This window comes from Choristoneura fumiferana, chromosome 8, assembly GCF_025370935.1.
Source record: "Choristoneura fumiferana chromosome 8, NRCan_CFum_1, whole genome shotgun sequence".
Classification (NCBI taxonomy): domain Eukaryota; kingdom Metazoa; phylum Arthropoda; class Insecta; order Lepidoptera; family Tortricidae; genus Choristoneura; species Choristoneura fumiferana.
The window spans coordinates 6,720,834-6,738,571 of NC_133479.1; the positions used below are offsets into that span (position 1 = coordinate 6,720,834).

The 17,738-nt window shown below is 36.3% G+C and overlaps 4 protein-coding genes across 4 annotated transcripts in view; 2 read left to right on the forward strand and 2 right to left on the reverse strand.

Annotated features, from left to right (window-relative positions):
* The first annotated feature begins 542 nt into the window (after window positions 1-542).
* LOC141430274 (uncharacterized) lies at window positions 543-2,898 on the forward strand. Its single transcript, XM_074090891.1, has 5 exons — window positions 543-1,004; window positions 1,084-1,331; window positions 1,629-1,761; window positions 2,209-2,338; window positions 2,555-2,898. The coding sequence occupies exons 1-5, from the start codon at window positions 648-650 to the stop codon at window positions 2,638-2,640; spliced, it is 954 nt and encodes a 317-aa protein (XP_073946992.1). The 5' UTR covers window positions 543-647; the 3' UTR covers window positions 2,641-2,898.
* A 39-nt stretch (window positions 2,899-2,937) lies between these two features.
* LOC141430276 (ubiquitin domain-containing protein UBFD1-like) lies at window positions 2,938-6,132 on the reverse strand. Its single transcript, XM_074090893.1, has 6 exons — window positions 5,991-6,132; window positions 5,445-5,875; window positions 5,137-5,265; window positions 4,650-4,791; window positions 4,189-4,235; window positions 2,938-3,607 (listed from the first exon to the last, which is right to left on the reverse strand). Exons 1-6 carry the CDS (start codon window positions 6,001-6,003, stop codon window positions 3,497-3,499), a joined length of 873 nt encoding a protein of 290 aa, XP_073946994.1. The 5' UTR covers window positions 6,004-6,132; the 3' UTR covers window positions 2,938-3,496.
* Window positions 6,133-6,330: 198 nt separating this feature from the next.
* Window positions 6,331-14,122, forward strand: LOC141430272 (uncharacterized). The gene is given in 12 exon segments (XM_074090889.1): window positions 6,331-6,592; window positions 6,595-7,572; window positions 9,030-9,181; window positions 9,632-9,816; window positions 10,050-10,310; window positions 11,002-11,195; window positions 11,277-11,383; window positions 11,478-11,603; window positions 11,689-11,826; window positions 11,920-12,029; window positions 12,111-12,636; window positions 13,944-14,122. Coding segments are annotated over 12 exon segments (2,991 nt in total). The 5' UTR covers window positions 6,331-6,498; the 3' UTR covers window positions 14,064-14,122.
* Window positions 14,117-17,738, reverse strand: part of nuf (rab11 family-interacting protein nuf) — a gene marked incomplete in the record, with an annotated part of 53,313 nt that continues 49,691 nt past the window's right edge. The window contains 3 exon segments of the mRNA XM_074090890.1: window positions 14,117-15,117; window positions 15,579-15,620; window positions 17,121-17,263. Coding sequence (XP_073946991.1) covers window positions 14,977-15,117; window positions 15,579-15,620; window positions 17,121-17,263 — 326 coding nt within the window.

Consider the following 17,738-nt stretch of genomic DNA (forward strand, 5'->3'; position numbering starts at 1 on the left):
AGGTGGTCGACATCGCGGGCGGCAGCGTCAGTCGGAGCGAGCATAGACAATAAATTAGGGTTGGGCAACAATCGTCCATTATACAATTTTTCTCAATACTAGTAGGCTACTTCCGGAAGAGTGAAACTACTAAACTCCTTACCTCTTTGACTTCGTAATCAGTACCTGATTACTCCAAAAGTAAAATACTAAAAATTCTATTGTTTTGCTTATAAGAATTAATATAATTTATTAATGAGAAGTCGCCCTCGTAAAAAGTATGTAATTCTTATGTAATTAGTGTTATTCAAGAACCTTTTGAGTGAGTTATTCGAGCCCCAAAGCTAAACATGAAAAATTTGACCAAAAAAGACCCACAAATTATTTGAGTTCTTATTTGGTTGGAGACAGCAGCACGAAACTCGAAGTTCGTATCGTACCGTCCCTCTCGCACTCGTATTAAATAATATAAGTGTCAGATCCCTCTGATTATTTAATACGAGAGCGAGAGGGACGGTACGATACGATACGAACTTAAAGTTTCGTAGTAGCCCTGCAGGAAGTAGAAAATGTCAATGTCACAATAGCAACAAACATGAACTATTTTTGTATTTAAAACTTTTATTTTACAATATGTGACCCTGATTCACGGTTATTATTAAATAATAATGCTAAAAGCGCCACTACGAGCCAAAGCTATAAGAAAAACTATTAGGAATCTTCAAAGAAATGCCATAGCAGGTGGACTTAATGGAATTCTACTGAGACAGTACAATTACGTTTCCAATTACAATAACGAAGCAGTGAACAAGGCGAACAACAGAAAGTTGGTAGTGGCGATAGTTGTTGTTTTTCTATCAGTAGTTATAAGCGTGATCGTAGGCAATAGCGTTTTAAGTGTGAGATGTTTATTACCTAATAATTACCTAGTGTGGGAAGCGACGCGGCCACTCGCGGATTGCGGATATTGCGCTAACGTTACGAAACCCATTATACTTCGGAACGTCTCCCGGCGAAACTTTGCTGTAAGAAAACTATTCATATCCCTATCACCTGCCTTAGCAAATTTTTATAAGCCATGTTAAAATGTTATTTTATTTTCAGAACTATGCCTATTTGTCTAAACCTATTATTATCAAAAATGCCATAAGCCATTGGAGAGCTACATATAAGCTTAATTTTTATACTTTTAAAAGGCTATATGAGAATACAGTGGGCAGCTATGAAAGTATTGATGAAGGATGTCAGTTTCTCAACTTCAAGACAGATTTATTTACACTAAAGGAAGTGTTTGATATGCCTGATGCCAGGGCCCGGAATGAACCAGGACAGAAACCCTGGTATGTTGGTTGGTAAGTTAAAAAAAAAACAATGATACTGCAAAGCCATGTAACTAACAATGTGTAATGCCGTGTAACCTATAAAATGGAGCAATTTGAGGTTTCATCGCTGGTATAATATAAACACAACTAGACATTTAATTTTAAAGCTGCTGTAAAAAAAATGTCTAGTCAGATATGGGGTATTAGCCATTGTTCATTACATGGCATTGCAGTATCATCAACAAAATATTATTCCTTCTGTAGTGTTTGGTGGTGGTGGTCTTCTTAGTGGTTTAAATTGATAAACATACATCTTCTATTTCTTAGGGGAAATTGTCATCCGGATATTTTGGCCAAAGTGAGGCAATACTATGACATACCAGATTTTCTCCCTGAAGATGCAGAATTTCCAGCTACTGAAAACATATTCTTTGGATATGAAATGGGAGCTGTTATGCATGTGAGTAAAGTACAACTCATATTATTAAATGACCTTTTCACTTGTCATGCTTGTGAACTACATATTTATGCTGGATCTAGGTAACATAAGGATGTAGAAGTTTAACAAAAAGGATCTAAAGCACTGTCATGTTATTCTTTAACTGCGCTTTTGTTGCTACTGAAACTAGATCCAAAATCCAAAAAATGAATAATTGTTGGGGATTTGTCCTACATGATTTTTAAAACGATTGTTGCTGTTTAAAATTTCCTCATAATTAAAATGTTTGCTTTTGCAGGATGTATAAATTGTTCATAAAAAGTTCATAAAAGGCTTCTCATGGGTATACTAATAATGATAATGAGATTAAATCTACCCTGCAAGCATCTTCTCATTCACTCACTTTTTATATCCATTTCTTTATTTATGGTTACAAACTTTTTTTTTTCAAATTATTTAATTTTGCAGCTGGATTACATTTCAAGACTGATGTGGCAAGGGCAAGTCAAGGGTCTCAAAAAGTGGTCCATTGCCCCTGTACCTGAATGTGATGATGTTTGCCATAAACTTGAGTATTACGTAGAACCAGGAGATATTGGTAAGATTTTATCCCCCTATTTCACTATCCATTGATTATGTTTATCTGACGGATAAATGTGATGCCGTCTCTGTTTTGTTCGAATGGACAGACATCACATTTATCCATCAAATAAAATTGATCAATAGGTGGTGAAACAGCCCCTAAATCTTGATTTCTCAGAAGTATTTAGCATATTTTTGTTTTATGGTTTTAAAGTTATGTTTCTATTTTCAGTATTTTTGGACACCAGACTTTGGTATCATGCTACAAGTATCCCCAAAGGTCAATTCTCCATGACTGTGCAGTCTGAATATGGTTAAGACCAATTTTTTAAAGTCAATCCTAAGTACACAATAAGCATTCTTTTTTTACATATCCTTGTGCCAAAATTTTACAATATTTTTATTTATACAAACTATTTATTACTTTCTCTTTAAGTTTTATTATTAGGTGCCATTTTTATGTAGTGCAACTACTGTCTTCTGCCAAATTAGTCTTAAGTATTTGCAATATTTTTTTAAATGCAAATATACTTTGTTTCTTGTATCTTTGTATTCTTAATAAACTTTTAAAAATTATATAGTTGTTTGCTTATAGGTATATAATGAAACCAAATATTTAATTTAAAACATTGTATTTTCTAATTCTAGGTTCAAAAATTTTCAGTGAAGGATTGGCTTGAATGAGAACTAGCACAATTTATAAGCTGCTAAACATTACATATAGATAAACAAAGCAACAATTAGAAAAGAATCAGGATGATTGTATAGTTGCAGTTATTCTGTCCAATCCTTCACTCAAGTGACTGATTATTGTAAAGTTCACATATAGAGATCAGGTCTGAAACTCTGGGCATGTTAAGCTCATGTGTGCGCTGACAACGGCACCACCTTGTAAGAATTAATCTAAGCATGCCTGAACTGATTACTCAACCCAAATGCAGAAAATGCAAACTTACAATAGCAATAAATAATATCTCATTTGACCAGATAGATGCCAGAAGTTGAATGGACAATTTTAATTGACATGGCATTGTAATATCACAAATGAAATGGTACTGCACTGTACCAGTGTTTTGGACATAATTAATATAGTTTGAATATTGCAACTGCCCAAGAGGCTCATGGGAAAAGTAGGCAGCAACCGGACAGAGGTGTTAACTGACATTGAAAACAATTAGAAGAACTGCCAGACACCTAGCACAGCGTCTTTTATCGCTTCAACATACTGTGCTGGCACCCAGTACACCCAATATCTGGAAGCTTCAGTAGGTCCTAGTTGGAGACCCTAGAAGGAATGAAAACCAAGTATGAGTTTGATGTTTAGTTCTCTTGTAACTATGACTTCATTATATGAAAAAAAAAAAGCAGACAAGTGAATGTTAAACTTGTATGGAGAGGGTTTGCTATGTTACTTTTAATGCCATAGACTTTTTATAGGTTTTCTTTTTTTTTTTTTTTTTTATTCAACTGGATGTCAAACGAGCAAGTGGGTCTCCTGATGATAAGAGATCACCACCTCCCATAGACACCTGCAACACCAGGGGATTGCAGATGCGTTGCCAACCTAGAGGCCTAAGATGGGATACCTCAAGTGCCAGTAATTTCACTGGCTGTCTTACTCTCCACGCCGAAACACAACAGTGCAAGCACTGCTGTTTCATGGCAGGATTAGCGAGCAAGATGGTGGTAGCAATCCGGGCGGACCTTGCACAAGGTCCTACCACCTGCATTCTACAAGTATACATAAAACTAATTTCTACTTTTTACAAAATTGTATCACCCCAGTAGTTTCAGAATTCAATGTGCCAATTAAACTGATCAATGACATGCAAATTGAATAGACAATTTTATTATTATGTAACTTACCATAATATGATACTGTTCATGATCTTTAATGGGTTCAGATGTGATGCCTGCAACAAAACAACAATTAAACAATCTTATCCTTTCTAGGACTAGCAACATAGTATTTCTTATTGTAATATTGACATGAATAACATGAATTGAATCATGATTCACCATCATGTCAGCAGCTGAGCTGATCTGACGATGGAGCCAGAAGCTAGGCACTGGAGCTACAGGATAACAACATAACCAAGTCTTGGGGTGCTCTTTAAGCAACTAACCAACCAATGATATCCAGGATCTGATGATAGGGCAGTCAGGCAGGCACTGGAACTCCACAACAGAACGTAACCTAGCCTTGCTTGATAGACTAGTCTGGTAAAATATGCTGTTACAACAAATGTTTGTTTTTGAGTTATTTAAACTACAATCATTATGTAGCTATTTTATTTCTAGCTGGGAAAAGGTATAGTCAAACTTACTCTTAATAGAAGTCATGGCAAGCTTTTCGGTGCGCTCCTTTGTGCCAAGCCAAAGTTGGTCCTGCTCTGGTTTGAATGTCAATCGCACCTTGCCTCCATGCTTATTTAGCATTCCACTCAAAGGCACAGGTGGCAGTGGTTCCTATAATTATTATTTTAATGCAATTTCTACTGGTACCAATATTTTTTTTTTTGTTAGGCTTATAGGTAATAAAAGAATAGCTAGCAAATTCATTAGCTTTGTTATATTATGTTAAGGAACCTGCAAACTGCTAACAGAATTGTTTTCTTCATAATAAATGTCCCTGATTTCTCAGATCACTTAAAGCCTAAGACAGAATATGTCAATATTAGTAAGAGACGCATGTAAAACACCTTTCAATTAGACAATTTCTTCAGATTGTGAATGTTTTATTAAGTAGGATGGCAGGTAAGCAATTTATCTTGCTATAATTTACAGATTTTATACATATGAATAAGCAAATACCTTAACTCCTTTAAGACCTGGCATCACATCAGGTGGGATGCCTTTATCTAGAACTTTCCTGTGTATTTTCTGTTCACAAAGAGGCTCCTTACTTGACTGGCCACTGCTAGCTTTTTCATCTAATATTTCCTAAAAATAAAAAAGACAACATTTATAACAAAACCTTACTTCAAATGATCTATAGATAGTGACAAAATCAATTAGCCTCTTGACAATGGAAATGATGATTTTTAATGCTGATTTATTGTAGTTGCAACTAAGAAATTACGCGTTAAGAGCAACAAGATAAAAAAACACATTATACAGACCTTTGGCACACTCTTTACAGCTAAGATATCATCCATCTTCGAGCCCACAAGCATCACCTTACCCCCTTTGACAACTCCAGCTTTCCTTAAAGTCATATCGTCGCGCGCCATCCCCTTTATTAATAATTTTTGTGCGGACAGAGGCACTCCACATATTCTTTCCAAATGTGCTTTTAACTCTAACACAGACGCATCATATGCGAAGGTAATGTCATGTTTAACTTTGTTAAAGACTACAGTAAATTCGATCTGTTCGGGGATTTCGCAGACCTCAGACTCCTCGATGGACTCCGAGGAGCATGCGGTACTCTCCGTGGGAGCTTCCGTGAGCGGTTTCTCAGCATTTGGTTTACATTCTAGCGCAATCTTCGTGCCGTTCGATACCAAAGAGTTAGGATCACAGTTTTCTGTAGAATCTCCCTTTTCGGAAGCTGGTAAATAAGTAATAACGTGAGTTTGCAAAATTTCAAGAACAAAAGCTCGATGCTCTTTAGTAACAAAGAAATCTAGTATGTCTCTCTATATACGATATATTTGATGACTTACCAATATATTCCATAATTTAAATAGGTTTTGTAAATGAATAAGAATCACCAAAATATCAAAGTTGTTTTGAAAAATAATTAAAATAGAACCGACCAAATGACATGAAGCAACAAATTTTTCGTCACCATTGTGATGCGTTCAGAAATAATTTGTTTTGTTTGCTTGTGCTTGCTTGTATTGTAAGTAGACTAGGCAATACAAATTCGGAAATTTATAATCTCACAATAAACTAAATACTCCTTATTGAATCTTATTTCTTCGGAAAGACAACAAAATAACATTATTTTTATTCAAATTTTGGTAAAAGAAAGGAGTAGTAGTTGGTACATTTTTATTAATTATGTAGAATATGCCTTAGCAACAGTCTGTTTACTCTGTGGTCTATTTTTCTTTCAGTTTCTATGGCGGCTAATTTGTAAACAAACCAGCGTGATCAAAGAGTATATGAGTAGGAAAGCGCGATTTACTGTAATAAGATAAGCGAAAAAGTGTTGTTATATTTTTAATAATGAGCTTTAACATAGATGATCCATTAGCGGGAATCCTTAGTGACGGTAGCGATGATAGTTTTTTTGATGATGATATTCTTGGAAAGAAAAAACCACAAAGAAGAAAAATACACCGTTAGTCGAGAAGAAAAATGCAATATTCGACTTGGGTGCTAGTGATAAGCCAACGCCTCATCAAAAAGATGACCAGAAAGATTTTACTTCGACAGACTTTAAAATAGAAAAACCAAAGTCTCCATCTCCTGCTACGTTTACCCGCACAGTTTCTAAAGAATCCATTAAAGTACAAAAGTCCGATTCAAAGAGCAAGTTAGACTTTGATAAAATAGGACTTGGAAAGTCACCCGCTAAGGCAAAACCAACGACTAGTGCAGAGTCATTAGACATACTAGGCGATTTAATCCCAGAAACAAAAAAAGAAACTGCAAAACCTTTAGAAAGAGGGAAGAGCTCACAATCACTGTTAGACGATATCCTCGGAGGGTCGTCGACAAAAACTGGTGGTTCTAGTCAAGCAGCCAGACCGGTCACAGCCGCAAAAAGTCAAGAGTTCGATTTTGATTCGTTTCTTGGAAAAAGTGAAACTAAGCAAACGACAACTTCTACTTCTAAGACGACTGTGCAAAAACCTGTCGTTAAAGAAACTAAAAAAGAACCCCAGAGAAAAACTAAGACTACCGAGGATTGGCTGGGGATCTTCCAAAAGGAAAATCAGGAAGAAGATGACGAGGAAGAAGACTCGGGCATGCCTGCTTGGCTTGGTGGTGGGGATACTAAAAAGAAGAAAACTGTTAAAAACGAAGACCAATCGGTTCCTCAACCTAAACAAAAGGTTGAAGAGAAACAGCTCAAAGACGAAATTGAAAAAGAAAAAGAAATGGAGCAAGTGTATCCGCAATTCGATTCTAAGTTGGATTATTTGTCTAAGATGACGACTAGCAATACCGTGATGCAAAGTACCAATGAAGATATTACGACTGAAGGGGCGGCATTGTACTTGCAGCAACAAGAAGCACAACTAATGATGGCTTTGCAACTCAAAGCTCAGGACGAAAAGCTGGCCGCGATGCAGAGTAAGATTATGTACCTAGTGTTTATTTTATCGAACAAAAATATAGAAAATTATAAAAACACACACACACACACACACACACACACATAATAAATCGCAAATAGGTAGTATTACCTACTCATCCACAACAAGTTTCGTCAGGTAACTAAAACTAAAAGCAAGAAATACACACCTACCCACAACTGGCTCCATTAAAAACGCTTTTCTTTATTGCGTATGTCAGATCCCAACCCGACCCGCATCCGGCCCAAAAGTACCTACCGAAAATACCCGCCGCATTACCGCGCCGTATTGCCAACGATACTTATTCGTTGAACCAGGTACGAGCCCGACCTAGGATCACAACCCCTTTCGCGCATCCGCAACCCTGAAGCCCTCACGAACGTCTTTGCTTCGGAACACCATGGACCTGCCGTCTCCACCGCGACTGGGACAAAATCATACCCTGACGTTAAGTTCTAGTACTTTGTTAGTTTAGTTTTAGTCTAGCCGTATTTTCAGTAGCCGCACCAGTGCTTACAGACGTTGCATCCCACAGCAAACTCCTCCCTCTTGCCCACGGGACCAAGGTCAAACCATCCGGCCTTTTACCATCGGTGCGGCTCAAACTCTGAGGCTCCAGTAGGTACACAAGGCAAATTGGCGGCAACCATCGCGCGACGAATAATATTATTTATTGCATGATGGCACACCGCACACAACTTAAACCGTGGTGCCCGTTCCACTCAACAGCAGCTCCACAAACACAATGACGAGGTTCAAAAAGAGCACACAAACAAACAAACAAGCAAACACCAGGTTTACTTATTTTATCTGTCATAGCATAAGTAGATACCTACGATTCTGAGAACTATAAATTTTCAACAATTAATCATTTTATAATCGACGTAGGTAGGTATAATCGTCTTAGTTAGTTGTAGTACCTATCTAAGCACCTTTAATTAGGTTGGTACCTAGGTAGCCTAAGCCTATTTCGATTCGTAAAATTCAAGCGACTTATTTTTACTTACTACCTTTTCATATTTCCATAACACAAGCTTTGCTAAGCTTACTTTGGGACTAGGTTAATTGGTGTGAATTGTCCCGTGATATTTATTTATTTATTTATCTAGCTAAATAGTCAAAGCTAGTTAGCTACCTACCTATAGTCTTTTACCCGCGGCTTCGCACGCGCAGACCATTATAGGGCTAGAATTTTGAGTTGAAATTTAATTATCGTTGCAAAAAATCTCTAATCATAATTACCTATTACTGCATACATTTGAGGGCCAGATTTTTTGCCGTTCAGTATATTATTAGTGTGCGTTCACGATAACAAAGTAATTTCATATTTCCAATGTTTTCTTTTGTATTTTTTTTTTGGATGGGCACGGAAAGATTAAACTTTGCCCACTACTGAACAAACATCATACTCAAAAATAGGTAAGTTGATATGTAATGCAATCCCATTTCTGACAGTGCGTCAAAAAGATAGCCAGCGTTTGCAGCGTGAGTCTGCGCTGGCGCACCATGCGCAGCTCGAGGCCATGCTGGCGCGCCAGGGGGAGCACCGCCGGCAGATGCAGGCGGTCATCGCCGCGCATCAGGACCGGATCACGCAGCGGATTCAGGTAGCTTAGTTAAAGTCTATCTAAATTTGATCGATTCCAGGGTAGGCAGTTGGTTGGTAGTTTGCGCCGCAGCAGCGTGCCACCAGCACTAGCGCTGCCTACCCTGCTGCCCACTCAATGCACGCTATAGGGTAGGTATACTCAAAGATCTGCATGGAGTTTACGTCGCTACGCTCTCTTGAGAGAGTGGTTAAGGGCACTTGCTGCGGATAATAGTGCAGTAGTTTCTTCTTGCCCTTCACTGTCCACTCTCTCTAAGTCTCTTTCTTTTGACGATTTTTCTATCAATTTCTACACTGCTGCAAAAGCTTGAAACCATTTCATACACTTTGGCTTACTGTGGTCGTGGATGATTCTTAAATTGAGGAAATGGTAGGTATTAGCACGCTAGCTATTACTATCTACTGCTAGTATTAAGTACTGACCTATTTTGATATTGAATATTCACAGGCTTTACTGGGTACTACGGCTGATGTAAACACAGAAGTTGATATAAATGAAGGAGACGTAGGAAATTTCCAAGCGGAGCGCCAAGAGAGCCCTCACACCAAGGAAAAGAAACAGCTCTTGCAACTCGTTCAGTCTTTGCAGGAGAACCATGATAAAGAAATAGATCTCATGGAAACATCTTATAGGTAACTAAAAAAAAATGTCGAATTTAATACAATATTCAAATTTAAACACTAAAATATACGTCTAACTTTATCACAAAAAACTTAAACACGTTTTAAACGTGCCTAAAGTGACAATTTCTATGAATTGAGATGTGTTAAACATATGTTCAACGGTTGTCTAAGTTTTTGTTCTACTATGAAGGTTATATAATACCTACCTAACAGGTGCCTAAAATTTTTAAATGTGTTTATAGACGTCAACTAGCATTTCTAGAGCTTTCCGTCACCCAATCCGAGGAACGAATGAAGGATGAAAGCGACAAATTAGTCAAGTTCTATTCAGAGAAGATTAATTGGTTGGAAGAGCATCACTCACTTTTCAAGAAACTTGCAGATGAAAATTTGAATTCTTTGACAGAGCGTCATAAATCTGAAACTGAAATATTGAGACAACAACATGTAGATAACGTGAGAGTGCTCCAAGAACACCATGCATCGCTGATGGAAAATATTAAGTAAGTACCTACGAGAAAAGTCATAGAAAGCAGTCGGTCTATTATTGCATATTATGATTAACTACGGAGGTACACATACCTATCTATCTATATATATAAAAGAAGAAACTGACTGACTGACTGACTTATTATGTAGATTAAAGCACAGCCCAAACCGCTGTGTCTAGAAACTTGAAATTTTGAATATATGTTCCTTAGTAGGCGTAGACGCGCACTAAGAAAGGATTTTTAGAAATTCCCACGGGATAGGGAATAAATAGGATTTATATTTTTGCTTCAAAGTGGCCCTAACTCTGTAATTATAAATATTAGAGACTTCAAATTTGGCATGCAGGTAGATAATACTAACAGGTAAAAACTGTTTTAAAGATTTTCAGAATATCCTACGGGATAAAACGAATAAAGAGGATTTTATAAAAACGCTCAAGCTAAATTAATAAAGCTACAATGTGTCTCTAATCGACAATTAAGAATATTAAAATAGATCATAACAGTAATTCATGTCCCGCGGGAACTTAACAATTTCTCGGGATATAATTCTAAAATTCCACCCCTGAATCAGCGAAACAGGGTTTCAGAGTTGGTACTTGGTACGAATTATAATTAATTACGTATTTTTGAACCCCAAATTTAACGCGAGTGAAGCCGCGGGCAAAAGCTAGTTGTTTAATATTTTCTTTGAATTATCCAGGAACGCAGTAAAACAAGAGCATTCTCTTATTCAAGATTCCGCTGGATTTTCATCAGACTTACAGCAGTTGGTAGCAGATGTGAAAGAAAGCAAGACTCAGTGCACCGTGCTTGTTGAAAAAGTCGAAGCAATGACAGACATTTCCAGACAAGATGGTGATAAAAGTTTGCAGATAAGGGAAACTCAAATAAACGGTAATTATTTTTATTATGTATCTATCTATTTATTACGAACGTTACGAACTAAATGGTTTTTCAATTTGAAATCTGACGCAGAAATGATCCAGCAATTAAAAAAAGAACGAGACAACTTCGATGTTGAAAAGTCAGAAAGTAGAGACATAGTGAAGATGCTAGAATCTCGGCTAAAACAAATGACAACGGTAGGTGTGATGTCAAATAGCAAGTGGATTTTATATATTTTGCATATTATAAGCTTATTATTATTCAATAAACTTCAATATTTTCCTAATCCAGATGATAGAAGACGAAACAGCTTTGTTAAAACAAAAAAGAATGGAGTTTGAATTTGAAAAAGCGACTTTTAATAAGCAAACTGAATTTGCCAAGAATGTTCTTAAACGGCAAGATGAAGAAGTAAAGGTAAAAATAAAACATTTTAAAAAGAGCATAAACGTCGTTGGTAATCAAGATTTTCCTAGCTACAATTAATGTTGATATTTTTCAGATGTTGAAAGAAGATATTCAAAAAGAATACAAAGAAAAGATTTCTCATATCGAAGAGGAAAAACAAAAAGCTTTGAAGGATAGCACTTTGATTGCTAAAGAAAAAGCTTCGACACATAGTTTAAAACAGGAAATAGCGGTTAAAAAATATTTAAATTACAACATTTGTACTTAGATGTGGTAAGTAAAACCTACTCCGTATAATAATGAAAGCTGATTTTATGTTTTGCAGAAATTGAAAACTGATCTTCAAGCACAATTAGAGGAAGTAACCGAAGAGAGATCTAGGTTGAATGTAGAGAAGCAACAACTGCATATGGAAGAACAGAGGATATTAGCAAAGTATAAAGAAGATAAGAATCAATTATTGTTAGTAACTAAGCATAATTTTTTAAATATTTTAACTTGGTTTCTGATTTTCAGAAGTCGGGATTTAGACTTGTTAGCAAAAACAGCAATAGAAAAACAATCTCAAGCTGATAAAAAGTATTCAGAAGCTGAATTTATCCAAAGAAAGTACGAAGAAAGAATACGCCGTATCCAAGAACACGTAGTTTCGCTGAATAACAGGGAAAAACAAATCGCGAAGGAGAAAGTGGCTCTTTCAAGGGAAAGACTGAATCTACACAACGAAAGGAAACAAATGGAGGGGAAACAGCAGTGTTCTTTATGTAAATCGGTTCAAAGTGCACCTCAGTACAATTTTGAACGTTCGTATTTACCCGAAACATTTCTAGAGTTGCCAGTACCAAGAGAGTTTGGTAATACGAATGCTAATCCTGCTATGAATGCTATTGAACAAGAAATGGCGCATTTGATGGGACAAAGTTTCAATCTCAGGCATACTCCTGGTTTGGGTACCTTTAATCGGGAAGAGAGTAATAATACCAATGATGGTGGAAATGAAAGTGAGTTTCAGCCGATGCAAGCTAACTCTGGAACCTTTAAGGTAATCTTTTAAAGTTCAATTCTAAAAGTCATTTTGTCGGAAAGCAGGACTAAAAGTGCCGTTTTGCATAAAAACATTTGAGCTATGGAAATAAAATAACAATAGGCTTAATTGCGCACATAATATGTAAAAAATGTTTATGGGAATTTCCGAATATGTACCTAGTGCCTTTGTTTTCGGGATCGTTAAACAGTTTTCTTACCAAAATGTTTTTTATGATATTAATCGGAACAACAAGCCTCATAGCAGGGTTAGTTGTTACGTTTACCCACGTCATTTCAAATATTATCTTTAAAAAAATTAATACTTAGTTCACCCACGCTAAAAGAGTCTTTTGTAGTTCGTTAACAATATTAGCAAAATACCTAATCAAAAGGCAAATCATATTAACTATTTGATTTTTTTTACTACTATTCACCACAATGGAAACATCTAAAATGCCTCCTCAACGACGTAGTATCATTAGCTTTCGCGACAAAAATTACACGAATAGCTCTGTTTTAGGTTTTTTTTTATTTGACTGTGGGTCTCCTGATGGTAAGAGATCACCACCACCCATAAACATCTGCAACACCAAAGGAGCCAAAATGGCAAAAACGGAACTTATAGTTTAAGTCTGTCTGTCTGTCCGTCCGCGGCTTTGTTCAGGGACTATCAATGCTAGAAAGCTTTAATTTTGCACAGATATATATGTAAACTATGCCGAATAATAGTTATATTAAAATATATATAAAAAAAAATTTTCGGGTAGGTAGGCTACCTCCCATAGAATAGAGACGTAAAGTGGGGGTCATTTTTTTCTCATCCAACCTTATAGTCTGGGCTATCGTTGGATAGGTCTTTTAAAAGGGGCAGGAGTTTGCTAAGACCATTTTTCGATTCAGTGATTTGTTTGCGAAATATTGAACTTTAAAGTGCAAATTTTCAATAAAACTTATAAGGAAAAAAATAATGGCTAAGTTTGCTTGAGAATTATTAGAGCTTTGCTTGAGAGTAAATAGCAGCCTAAGTATAAAATATACCTAAACTTGGAATATTCCGTACAAAATACGAAGTCCTTAGAAAATATTAATAAATTTTTTCGTAATGGCTACGGAACCCTATTTCGGGCGTGTCCAACACGCTTTGCCCGGTTTTTTACTCGTGTTCCTTCCTACTCTCATTGGAACCGTTACCCTGGCACTTTTAGCCCCGCTCTTCCCAAATATATTTATTTAGATACGTATTAGTCTTCTGAATGATGTCAGTCTCTTAAATGGTCTTTATTTTGTTAATGAATTGATATTTTCAATGTATTGATCATCTAGGACTACATGGACCCAAAATTTATGATGCTGCGTCTGGATGTTCAACAAGTGATCAGTAATTTAGACCATAACAAGACTGAAAATACCGAAGCAGCTGAAGATAATCAAAAAGAGGAATAAGTCACTTAGGTTAAGCAGCGTTTTTCTTATGATATGAAAAATAAAAGACTGAATTATTACATTTGATTTAATATAAGTCGATGACTCTTACATGAACGTCCGTTAGATTTACATTATTCACCATGTTATCAAAATGTACACAAATGCTTAATTTAAACTATTCTAACTTAAATACAATTTAAATATCTCGTAGTAAAAATAGAGGTACACATTTTTATTAAGTAGGTAAGTATTTATTAATATTCTCTAAAGTTTTGGAGAACGCGATCGTAGAGGTACTTACGAATTTATAAAGACGTTCATAAAATGGCGTTCTTTGTTTTAATAGCAATCTAATATACTTTAACAAATTGTATGAAATAAAGAATCTAATCGCACCATTACCATACACTCCAGTCTTTCATAATTGCTTTGAATCGTAACTAGGTAGGTACCTAATAATATAAAATATTCGTGGACGGCCTGGCCTTGCTCGAATTAGTGCAACAATTTAATAATTACTAAACACAGATCTGCATGTTAATTACACATAATTTATCTAAATGAGACAAAGGAACAATACATCTACATTGTATAAGCCTATCTTAAAATATAATTTCTATACAATATTTACACGTTATACGCTATTAGGTAAATTTATACTTGCGTTCATGGCATGACCAAATAAGTTGGAAGAGCTCATTTAGGATTAAAATTCAAGTCACTAATAACAATAAAATAAAGCACACGGGCAATGCCCAAATCATCAAATTTAATTTCATCGAATCTTCATGTGTTGACAAAATAAAATAATTTTTCTTTTATCACAGTAGGTCTCGTAATTATAATATCAAACAAGTACTTTTACTAATTGAAATTGTTCATTTTTTAAAACATTAAACGCGCTAATATGGAACAAAATTGAAGTCGTGTGTTATGATTTCATGTCTATAGGTTTGGCGCATTTTACTTCTAAGAGTTGCGGGTAATTTTCAACAATTGAGAGCAGTATCCCGTCGATGTAGTTCCTCAGTTGGCAGTTCACGTCTTGTTGCTCCTTCAGAGCCTTCTGCAACTGTAATTATACATCGCATATTAGCTTTTGTTTCTTTTGAAGTAAGTATTTACGATGCTACGACGAGTATTATGTATTAAGCATAGTTGTTATTAAACTTTGACCCATGTTATGGAGGATACAATAATTGTACATCGACCTTGTGTAGGTACAGTCACCAGCACAAATATCGGACATAACAAGCGTGCATAAATATCTGATACGACTATATTTCTAGGGCCGGAAGGCCGTGTCAGATATTTTTGTACGCTCCGCTGTGGCAGATATTAATGTTGGTGACTGTACCAGCATGAAGAAATGTTATGTGCTGTTACATGATTGACTTTTGTTGTTAGTAAAGAAAGATGGAACATAGTTTGAAAAAGGTACCAATTCCAGTCCAGAAGCAGAGTTAGTTGAAGGTTAATGTTTCGAGCATGCATGAAGCCTAGAAATCAAACACAGTTAGTAAAAATGCGTACCTTTTCCAACTCTATGCTGTGATCAGTTTGTGTATCATCGAGCTGCAAAAATGTATATAAATAAGAATAAGTGGCATCGCAAAATAAGGCTGTCATAAGCGGAATAGGCGCTGCATAAACACAAACAGCAGCACAGTATGTACAGTTCTCTGCAAATTTCTTGATCGCTTAGTCCGTAAAAATGTCCCCTAAAGTGATTTCAACAAGATATTTAAGTTGTTTGATTATGGCGACATAATGGTGTTTCAGAACTAGAGACAATGGCTTTTCTGGGATTTATTAAAAAAAAAATACCCCTTACTACACTAGTAGTGCCATATTATTACACAGTGTCTTAAAATGTATCCGGATATTTCAGTAGATCTTTGGGTTATGTTGGATTGAACATGCATGTATTTATTTTTCGGAATTTTAATTTAAATCGACAGATTTTTTAAATTCATTCATCGATGTTCAAAATGTTAAGGTGATTTTCCACCGGCGAGGCGAGACGAGACGAGGCGAGACGAGAATTGAAATTTGTATGGCGGCGCCCGCGGCGGCTCGCGGCGGGCGCGCGAGATTGCATACAAATTTCAATTCTCTTATCGCCTCGTCTCTTCTCGCTTCGCCGGTGGAAAATTACCATAGATCTCAAAGGGGTGACTTCATCGTGCAAAAAAAAAATTGGTACAAAATCTTTACGATCTGTTGAGATAAACTAACCAAACCATCATGTGAAATAGTCCAGATTAATTTTAAGGCACCTTGGAAAAATACAAATGAAGTTACTAGCTTATCAAATTCAAATTCAAATTCAAATCATTTATTTCATGTAACAAAACACCAAATACCCAAACTCTCAGTAGAATAATCTATAAGGACGAGAGTGAAAACCAAACCAAGCGATCAAAAAGTGTGCCAAACTACGTACATGTATACTAGGTATATGACGGGTCTGTTAAAACAAAGCAAATAAATGAAACACAAAAGGTTACAGAGAGTAAGCTAACACTCGGGCAAAATGAGTCTTTTTACTAATGGATGAAAACATAGTTAATGATCTATGATAAAATGATCAAACAATTCTACTTAGCTGGACTACAAATACGAATAGTGTCAAAGCGTTATCAGTTATTTATAGTCTAGTAGGTAGGTATGCTTCTGTTAGATGCAAGTATATGTGTAATGCACTTTGACTAAGAACAGGGACGCATACATGTCATGGAGTTTCAATAAATATGACACAGATATAATACGATACGACAATAACAGATATGATTGGTGTTCAAAATTCTGTTATCTTACTATCTATGGAATAAGAAGCCATGATACGCATGGGAAACAAAACAAGCATAATCTTGAAGAGAACATCCACGAACAATGATCTGAATGAAAATTGGGCAACCTGACACATGACGCTAAACTTTGTAAAGAAATAGTGTATTTCACAGCGAATCAACAAATGTATGTTAGTAGGATCGCCATGTTTCGGATTTGAGCATGTTTTCTCCAAAATTTTCTAAGCTTGGTATAGTTCTAGCATCGAGTATGTTAGATTACCTGATCGTCACTCATTTGCGAGAGTTCTGCGGCGAGGGAGTTGGCAACGAGCGGACCACTGACACCGTCCAGTAGGCTGCGACCTTCCTCCACGCCGCGCGTCAGGATCTGAGCCTGCAGCTCCTCTTGTGCTTCTGATAACGCTGCAAAACAAGAATAGATCGGTTATTCCTGGAAGTATACTTTATCCACGCTTTTGCCATCTAAATGTACTCTTATTAGAATTATTTATGTTAAGATCGCAATATTCCTAATAAAACACTTTTGCAACACCAAAGTTTCTTTAGTTTGAGACATGCCTTTAACGTGGCCGTAAGCATTTGCGCTCACCATAAAAAACGCTTTGTCGGTAGTGTATAGTGTATAGGTACCTATGGGATGGTGCTGGGCAAGGTTCACCCATAATTATCTAGTGCCCACCCTAGGATTTGCTCAATCAATGGCATCTCAGGGCTCTGGACCCCCCCTAGAAATTAACTTAGATACTGCAATCCAAAACATTTCAGGCTACATGGGCCTCTAGGTATTTAGGCAAAATTCACACTTCACAATTTCACAGTCGTTAACCTTGTACAGTCAAGGGCAAAGATATTGACACGGCCAAAGTTACAAAAATAT